Below are 8,543 nucleotides of genomic sequence, written 5' to 3' on the forward strand. Positions count from 1 at the left end.
CCGCGCGCGGGAGGGGTCACGCGTGCGCAGAAACTCGGAGGAGGGGTGACAATTTGCCACCGGGAGGGTGGGGCCGTAGCAAAGGCGGGAGAGGAGGGCGGGGCGCTCGAGGGAGGAGGGTGTGGTGGGGGCAAAGGGAAGGGTTAATGGAGGGCGGGGTCGTGAACTGGGGCTGGGGGTGGCAGGGAGACCAGGCCCTGACTTGGGGTGACCATGGAGGTTGAGGGGGCAGTTAACGGGCGTGGCATGGAACCGGGGTCAGTCCGGAGACGGGCTGCCGGGAGGGGGGATTCCCTCCTGCCCCCAGGGCGGGTCTCCCTTCGGAGGAAGGGGCTTCGGGAATTCCCCTTCCCGCCGGGTCCGACTGTCCGCCAGCCTCAACCGCGACAAGCCGCCGCTAGCTCGGCGCCCTCCAAGCCTGTTGGAGGTGAGGGAGGTGGGGTGAGGTGGTGCCCGTCCCCCCGCCCCCCGGCTCCTCCTTCCCCCCAGTCCTCCCCTCCCACCACCCTCCCCCTGAGCCGGTTTGTCCCTCCCCTCTCCTCCCCTCCTTCCCCGGCCGCCTCCTCCTGCCGCTGCCGCTGCTTTGGCTGCTGCGTCATACGCCCCAGAGCTGCCGGGACGAAGGGGCTGGGCCTGGGGACCCCCCGGCCTCTGCCTGCACGCCCCCCGACGCCCAGACGTGCCCTCCCCGCGCGGAGGATTTGCCTCGGTCTCCCACGTCTGCCTCTGCCCGGCTCCCGGCGGCCCCAGCTGTCACTGGTAAGGAGGCGGCGGGAGACGCTCGCGGGGGGGGGGGGGGTGCAGGGAGCCGGGGGTCGGCGCGCAGAGCGCGGGCGGGAGAGCCTCGCCATCCTGGCGTAGGGTCGGGCTGGGCCGACTCAAGTCCCTTGTTGGACTCTCGGTCTTGGGTAGTAGAGACCTGGACTGGGACACGCCCCCCTCCCGGGGCACTTAGGGAAGTTACCTAACCCCAGAGCTGGGAGCCCCGAATTTGAGGGTGACCTGACATAACCTGGCACCTGGGTGATTATTCTGAATGAGACGTGCGGGCCCGGGGAGGCAGTTGTTTTCTACTCTGGAAAACGTCTCCAAAAAAGCTCCCAAAATACATTTCTAGCCAACCTCAATTGTGGTGCCTCTAAACAGCAGAAGGTGAGAGTAGAAACTGAGTAGTAACCTTTGCTTCTGCAATCATCATTTCTGTTAGAATCTCAAGGCCAGGATATAATATCCCAGGGGAGCTCTGGAAGCTGGGAAACTAGAAAACTAGGGGTGGGGGTGGGGGCAGCTAGTTAGGGAGAGAAGACCCAGTCATTACAGTTGGGAGAGCTTGAGTCAAGAAGCTCAGGAGGGGTGCTGAGCTTTCCTGTCCAGGCGTCTTAGGGACTTGGAGACTGAGGGGGAAGCTGCTTGAGTCTTGACAGAAAAATGGGCAAAGAAAATAAGGAGTGTTTCTCAGCTTTCATAACCTCCTCACATTCTACTTCTGGCCAGGCCCCCCCCAGGATGCAATGGCACAGCCCCCCCGGCTGAGCCGCTCGGGTGCCCCCCCACTTTGGGACCCAGCTTCCCCTGCTCCCACCTCAGGCCCCAGGCCTCGACTTTGGGAGGGTCAAGATGTGCTGGCCAGATGGACAGATGGGCTGCTATACTTGGGGACCATCAAGAAGGTAAGATCTTTGACCTCTGACCTGCCACCTTTCCCCCATTTTCCTAATCAAGTTCTGATTCCCATTTTATCCTCTCTGCTCATCATTCCAGGTGGACAGTGCTCGGGAGGTGTGCCTGGTCCAGTTTGAGGATGATTCCCAGTTTCTGGTTCTATGGAAAGATATTAGCCCTGGTGAGACCCTAGAGGCCTGGAAGTGTGCATCCCATGGAAGACAGAAACCTGCCTTGGGGGACAAAAGGGGCTTAAGGACAGGCCCCTGTAACACTGTGTTCCCTCATAGCTGCCCTCCCTGGGGAGGAACTCCTCTGCTGTGTCTGTCGCTCTGAGACTGTGGTCCCTGGGAACCGGCTGGTCAGCTGTGAGAAGTGTCGCCACGGTGAGAGGGCAGGACACCTGAATGGTCCAGCTTGCCCTGGACATTCCAGTCAACCCCTGTCCCTTTCCCACCAGCACTGGTCCTTATACCACCTGCCCTGGCCTGAGTCCCCATGCCACTGCTCTGGCCAGTTTCCTCAACCCTGTAACCTCAATCTCTTCCCAACACAATGAGAGGCAGTTGTGGAATGGGATGTGTGAGTTTGGCAGGCTGAGGGTGGTTCAAGTACCCTCTTTCTTAACCATATGACCTTGGACAAGTTTCTAAAACTCTAGAAGCCTCAGTTCCCTCACCTGTAAAATAAGGGTAACACCCCCACTCCTAAATAGGACCGTGGTCAAGGATTAAATGAAAATGAGATAGGTAAGCGTCTTCCTCTCCCAATACCTAGTGCGCATAGGTTTACAACTCGGTAAGTGCTCTACCAATATCATTATTCAGCTTATCACCAGGACTGCCACGTTCCAAGGGCCCCAGCCCCTGGAGAGGGAGAGGGCACGTCCTGGGTCTGCCGCCAGTGCGTCTTTGCCATCGCCACCAAGGTAAAGGCACCTTCCTCTGGGAGTCTCCCACCCACAGCCTCTCCCGAGCCTTTCCTCTCCCCACCCCTCTGAGGCAGCCTGCCCATTATATCTCTGCAGAGGGGGGGTGCACTGAAGAAGGGCCCCTATGCCCGGGCCATGTTGGGTATGAAGCTGTCTCTGCCATACGGACTAAAGGGGCTGGACTGGGACGCTGGACATCTGAGCAACCGGCAGCAGAGCTACTGTTACTGTGGTGGTCCTGGGGAGTGAGTAATGAGGGTGGGGTTGAGGAGTGAGTGATGCAGTGTGGTGGGATGGGAACTCCTAGGGAGCGGAGGAGAAAGAACAGGGTAAGCAGAGTGCTGAAGCGGGTGGCAGTAGCTGGTGAGCAGGGTTGGGAGCAGCTAAGGGGGAGAGTGTCTGGAGGTCACTGGTCCTCTGTGCCCCCACAGGTGGAACCTGAAAATGCTGCAGTGCCGGAACTGCTTGCAGTGGTTCCATGAGGCCTGCACCCAGTGTCTGAGCAAACCCCTCCTCTATGGGGACAGGTGAGACCCTGGGCAGCTCTCCAGGAGCCCAGGGAGCCCTCCTGATCTGCCCCACCCTCTCAGTTCCCCCACACCTGCCTGTGTTAGATCCATTCTCTTCACAACCTCTGAAGTATTGCTCACTAGTTCACCCCATCCTTACTTTGTGAGTCCTCCATAGCATGGCATAGTTTTCCTGTATAAGGTGTGTTCTCTCTGTCGCCTACATCTAGGTTCTATGAGTTTGAATGCTGTGTGTGTCGGGGGGGACCTGAGAAGGTCAGGAGGCTACAGCTTCGCTGGTGAGCTTGACCTCAGTGTATCTCCTCTCTCAACATCCCGTTTTTCACCCTACCTGCCCCAACCTGCCACTCGGGACTCCCCTGGTTTTTGTAATGCTTCCACAACCTTGACAACTCAATGTTTCTCCAGGGTGGATGTGGCCCATCTTGTCCTCTATCACCTCAGTGTTTGCTGTAAGAAAAAATACTTTGATTTTGACCGTGAGATCCTCCCCTTCACCTCTGAGAATTGGGACAGTTTGCTCCTTGGGGAGGTAAGGGGTAGCTTTGGGAGTTATGGTGGAATAGGGAGGTGTGAAGAAAGGGGAAGGGAGGGATCACTGCGTCCTTGACCCCATTTTCCCTCCTCTTCCCCAGCTCTCAGACACCCCCAAGGGAGAACGTTCTTCCAAGCTCCTCTCTGCACTCAACAGCCACAAGGACCGGTAAGTTGAAGGGAAGCCCAGAAAGATGGAGATGCGGATATGGAAGCCTGGGAGGGGAGGTGCTGCCACCCACCTGGAAGATCATCTCTGGAAAGGATTGAGTGTCAGAAGAGGGGCCCTTTCCTATAGCACTGACCTGTATCATTTCTCTCCTCACCCCAGTTTCATTTCAGGGAGGGAGATTAAGAAGAGGAAATGCTTGTTTGGTCTCCATGCTCGGATCCCTCCTCCTATAGAGTCCCCTGCTGGAGATGGAGCCCCCACCAGGTCACTGGTCCAGGGGGGATGGGGAAATTCTCAGGGTATTAATCTGGGGGTAAATATATACAGAGATGGGGGGGTCTTTGGGGTGTCCGGGAGGGGGCTGGGGGGATAAGGAGGCCTCTTACAGCTTCCCTTCAGGGCAGGGCCCTGGGGGAGGGGTTCCACGTCCCCTGGGGAAGCGTCGGAGGCCGGAGCCAGAGTCCCTGAGGAGGCAGAAGGGGAAGATGGAGGAGTTGGGGCCGCCCTCAGCAGTGCGCAATCAGCCAGAGCCCCAGGAGCAGAGGGAGCGGGCCCCTCTGCAGAGGGCACTGCAGGTACAGAGACAGGGGGAACCTGGGGAATCCCATGGGGCAAATGCTAGTATGGGAAAGAATCAAGGGTTATCTCTCAGTCTTTTGCTCCTGCTTCTAGGCCTCAGTGTCTCCACCACCCTCCAGCCCTAACCAGAGTTACCAGGGCAGCAGCGGCTACAACTTCCGGCCCACAGATGCCCGCTGCCTGCCCAGGTCAGTGCTCCTCCCCCTCCAACTAGGTATGTTCCCCTAGAACAGCAGTTCTCAACCTGTGGGTCACGACAGCTTTGGAGGTCGAACGACCCTTTCACAGGGGTCACCTAAGACATAACAGTAGCAAAATACAGTTATGAAGTAGCAACAAAAATAATTTTATGGTTGGGGGTCACCACAACATGAGGAACTGTATTAAAGGGTCGTGGCATTAGGAAGGTTGAGAACCACTGCCCTAGAACCTCTCCAGTTGCCTACATCCTCTGGACTTTCTCACCCACAGTTCTTTTCTCTCTCCCCCGTGGTTACCCACTTCTTGTCCTAGAGAGGCTTCTAGAACCAGTGTCTGATCCCCAGTATCCTGGGGATGGAAATTTCTCGGGGGTAGTGTTTAAGCTCTGCCTTTGCCAAGGGGAGAATGTCCTGTTGCCCTGCTTCAGCTCCTGACTTTTCTCCCTTCCCCAACTCCAGCAGTCCCATCCGGATGTTTGCTTCCTTCCACCCCTCTGCCAGCACTGCAGGGACCTCTGGGGATGGTGAACCCCCAGACAGGTGAGATTCTACCCCTTTACCTGTGACACCCCTCTCTGCCTCTGTGTTAAGGTCCTCAGTCTCCATTTCTTCATTCCTCTGTCCACATGTGGCCTCTATTTCTGGTCAGTCCTTTCTTGTGTCTGACTAGACTTACAATTGCCTTCTCTCCCTAGGTCACCCCTGGAACTTCACATTGGTTTCCCCACAGACATCCCTAAAAGTGCCCCCCACCCAATGACTGCCTCATCTTCCTCAGTTCCAGCCCCCTCCCCAGGTCTTCCTAGACGCTCAGCACTCTCTTCTCCCCTGTGCCGTAGTTTGTCTCCTGGGACTGGGGGAGGGGTCCGAGGTGGGGTTGGCTATCTGTCTCGAGGAGACCCTGTCCGGGTCCTGGCTCGGAGAGTACGGCCTGATGGTTCTGTGCAGTACCTGGTTGAGTGGGGAGGTGGGGGCATCTTCTGAACAGCCTGCCTCTGCCCATCTCCCCATTCACACACACCGGCACTTTTCATACCCTGACCTCTGACCTCACCTGCAGCTGGGATGTACCTGGGGAGGTAGGGGGTAGTTTCCCTACTGCCCAGGCGGAATTCAGGTAGGGGGGTGGAGAAGAGGCTTTTTCTTCTCTACTTCCTTCATGATTCCTGAGCTTTTCCCCATCCCTCTTCCCATTTCCTTTGATGTTATTTTGTTACAGCTTTTAAAATATTTTTAAAAATTATTTAACCCCTGGGGATGGAGACTGAGGAGGGGAAGGATGATAAAGGATACGGGGCTCTGTATGATTGAAATAAAGATAAACAAATCTAGCAGCTGAGTCATTCTGAGAGATTAGAATGCAGGCACTAGAAGCACTTCTGACCTTCCCAACCAGATTCACATAGGTGACAAGAAAAGGCAAAAGGCAGAAAGACCCAAAGATAGTATTTATTAGGGGCCCAGTTATCCTCTGGAAGTCAGAGGGCATTGAAGTATAAGGGGAATATGTCAGGAACAGGGCTCATCAAGGTGGGACTGTGCGGGAGTCAGAAACTGACTCTGTAACCTGGCGCACCCAATGCAGGTATGGGGAGTTTCCCTGCTCCACAGGCAATGAAATCACCTCAGCCACTTCGTAAGGGTGCACAGAGCTGTGGGGAGAAGGGGGGAGGGGTCACTCAAAGATCACCCAAGGAGCCCAACCCCTGAGACTGCCCAGCAAGTCCCACCCCCCAGTACCCACCCTCACCCCTGCCATTTCAAAGTTCTCACCGAACAAAATCTGTCAGAGCTGAAACCAAGGAGCTTTGGGTTTTAATCATCTAAGGGGTGAAGACAAACATGACTGAATCCGAGGGTGAGGTTTTCAGGATCTCATGAAGGGGAAGGGTCAAAGGGATCAGAGAAGCGACGTTTTGTGGGTGGGGAAAATAATTCTCACCATCAGCACCTCACTGTCCTCCTCAATCTTTCCTTTCCACTCATAGCTGAAAAGGTCAGGGGGAGAGAGTTGTGGGAGCAGAGAGTTTTCCCCAAGAAAAAGGACTGCCAGTCAGCCCCTGGTTAGGTTAGCCCCAGCTCCTAAGACTCACATGGATGTAATCTGAGGGATGAGGTTGACGCAGGCTGCCAGGCGTTTCTCCACCACAGCCCTGAAGGTGAAGAGAGCCCCATTCAGAGCACCCCATGACCGGGATTTCTGCACTGCCAGCCCAGAGACAGGTCTGCAAAGCTGGGGCAGGCAGGAAGCTGCGGGAGGGCACTCTTCTCCAACACCCCCAACCCTCCCTCATGATCATCCTCCCTCCATACTGGGGTCCCCACCTGGCGATCTCCTTGGCGACCTTCTCATTGGGGCAGGTGACAAAGGCTGCAGAGACTGAGCCAGGAACATAACCGGAGTCTGAGGCCAGCGAGGGCTGGGTCGGGGGGCTTCCTGAAGCCATGGACTGCAGGGCTCGGGGTAGCAACAGAAGGCGGGAGGCCACAGGCAGCAGCGCCGGCATCCAAAGAAGCGACAGGAGCAGAGCGGCCTGGGAGCAGGCGGTGAATTCGGTGTCTCCCCACAAATACCCCAGGCAATTGCACCCCAGAAACCTTTCTCTTGGACAGACACTCGGGTTCTGCCCTCTCGCTTCTGCACCCCGAAAGGAAAGGTCCCTGAAACTGGGAGAGAAACGTGAAAAACTATGGCAAAGGCTCGGTTTGTAATCTCTCCTCAGAGGCCGACCTCTGGGGTTTTGGGTGAGGGTGGTGGTCGAGGCTTCGAGGACCGGAAGGGGCGGGGCCGGTCACTCACCCCTCCGCCGAGCAGGATTGCAGGAGCCCGCACCCCTCTCATTCAGCCTATGCTGGAGGAGAGTTGATTATCAAAGGCCACAGGTAACGCCCAGAAGGGACCCCAAACCAAGGAAGAGCGGCCTCTTCTTACCTGGGTGGTGCCACGTGATAAGAAAACGCATACCACGTGACAGTAAGAGCCGCACTTTAGAGCCTCCAGAACCAGCCAATCCCAGCCTTCAGTGGCCCAATTTGCCCGCCTCCTGGTGAGGGAGGGGCGAAGGTAAACTGACCAATCGACAGAAGGATCTGCAGCCGTGTACGGAAGCAGCTCGGCCGTTTCCGGAAACGGCCAGTTGCAAACTGAGGAGGGCCGCTGCGGCGTTCCACTGTCACGTGAGGGGGCCGGTCCTCACGGGTGGCGGTATCTCAATGAGTGACGTGAAGAAGCCAATCGCAGGCCAGCCTTGCAAACCACGTGATGAAAGAGCTGGCGCTAGGAAAGCGGGGCTGGAGACCCCGCAGACCCGATGCGCCAGGTTGTGGAGTGGGCAAGCAGCCTTAGTCCCCAGAGTGTGCCTCATAACAGCCCCTAACTGTTCCCGAGGCCAGAAGAAGTGGGAGGGTCTGAGGTTGACCGGGGCTAAGGGGTGGGGGGCGTAAAGAGAGCGCCCCCTGTCCTCTTGGTTAGGACTGACACATGCCTGGCTTTGGGAATGAACAATGGTAATCTGAGGGGAAGCCAGCTGTCCATGGGTAGGGGAGTGATGATGCAGGCGCGGTGCGGCTAGGCCATGGCTAGGTGAGAATAGACGCATTTCAAAAAGAGCATGAGCCCTGGCCGCTTTGGCTCAGCGGTTGGAGCGTAGGCCTGCGGACCAGAGAGTCCTGGGTTCGGTTCCCGCTAGGGGCACGTACCAAAAAAAAAAAAAAAGCGTGAGATCCTGTAAATGGGATGATGAAATGGGGCTACAGGCGCGTCGGCCTTCTTAATTTGAAACCCCAAAGCTGGAGACAGACTGGTGAATCTGGGAAAAAGTGGAGATGAGGGCTGCAGGTTGGGGATATGGAGAGGACACCAGGAAGTAGCGATGGTCCTTTTGTTCCTTATCCCCTTTGTGTTTCACTCCCCAGGACTGGTCTACTTGTCAGCC

At 56.7% G+C, this 8,543-nt stretch overlaps 2 protein-coding genes across 4 annotated transcripts; one reads left to right on the forward strand and one right to left on the reverse strand.

Moving 5' to 3' along the window:
• The first annotated feature begins 558 nt into the window (after positions 1-558).
• PHF1 (PHD finger protein 1) lies at positions 559-6,067 on the forward strand. Of its 2 annotated transcripts, XM_036248845.1 has the most exons (15): positions 559-759; positions 1,495-1,670; positions 1,762-1,843; positions 1,953-2,048; positions 2,490-2,590; positions 2,690-2,838; positions 3,025-3,120; positions 3,333-3,401; positions 3,532-3,655; positions 3,759-3,826; positions 3,989-4,093; positions 4,218-4,404; positions 4,502-4,596; positions 5,068-5,148; positions 5,304-6,067. In XM_036248845.1, the coding sequence occupies exons 2-15, from the start codon at positions 1,512-1,514 to the stop codon at positions 5,590-5,592; spliced, it is 1,701 nt and encodes a 566-aa protein (XP_036104738.1). In that variant the 5' UTR covers positions 559-759; positions 1,495-1,511; the 3' UTR covers positions 5,593-6,067. The 2 variants fall into 2 exon arrangements, with proteins under 2 accessions (XP_036104738.1, XP_036104739.1); XM_036248846.1 differs by lacking the exon at positions 4,218-4,404 and having other exon boundaries at positions 5,304-5,482.
• On the reverse strand, positions 6,042-7,568 carry CUTA (cutA divalent cation tolerance homolog). Of its 2 annotated transcripts, none has more exons than XM_036248847.1 (7): positions 7,541-7,568; positions 7,409-7,460; positions 6,934-7,142; positions 6,702-6,761; positions 6,551-6,596; positions 6,382-6,431; positions 6,042-6,260 (listed from the first exon to the last, which is right to left on the reverse strand). In XM_036248847.1, the coding sequence occupies exons 2-7, from the start codon at positions 7,448-7,450 to the stop codon at positions 6,134-6,136; spliced, it is 534 nt and encodes a 177-aa protein (XP_036104740.1). In that variant the 5' UTR covers positions 7,451-7,460; positions 7,541-7,568; the 3' UTR covers positions 6,042-6,133. The 2 variants fall into 2 exon arrangements, with proteins under 2 accessions (XP_036104740.1, XP_036104741.1); XM_036248848.1 differs by having other exon boundaries at positions 7,409-7,455; positions 7,541-7,561.
• Positions 7,569-8,543: the final 975 nt, after the last annotated feature.

The sequence above is a fragment of the Molossus molossus genome, unplaced genomic scaffold (assembly GCF_014108415.1).
Source record: "Molossus molossus isolate mMolMol1 unplaced genomic scaffold, mMolMol1.p scaffold_m16_p_8, whole genome shotgun sequence".
In the NCBI taxonomy this organism is placed as follows: domain Eukaryota; kingdom Metazoa; phylum Chordata; class Mammalia; order Chiroptera; family Molossidae; genus Molossus; species Molossus molossus.

Coding starts and splice junctions, on each gene's coding strand:
- PHF1 (XM_036248845.1), top strand. CDS start 1,512: ATGGCACAGCCCCCCCGGCTGAGCCGCTCGGGTGCCCCCCCACTTTGG. Junction 4,405..4,501: donor CTCTGCAGAGGGCACTGCAG/GTACAGAGACAG, acceptor TCCTGCTTCTAG/GCCTCAGTGTCTCCACCACC. Junction 5,149..5,303: donor GATGGTGAACCCCCAGACAG/GTGAGATTCTAC, acceptor TTCTCTCCCTAG/GTCACCCCTGGAACTTCACA.
- CUTA (XM_036248847.1), bottom strand. CDS start 7,450: ATGAGAGGGGTGCGGGCTCCTGCAATCCTGCTCGGCGGAGGG. Junction 6,762..6,933: donor GTCGCCAAGGAGATCGCCAG/GTGGGGACCCCA, acceptor CTTCACCTTCAG/GGCTGTGGTGGAGAAACGCC. Junction 6,261..6,381: donor GCTCTGACAGATTTTGTTCG/GTGAGAACTTTG, acceptor TTCTCCCCACAG/CTCTGTGCACCCTTACGAAG.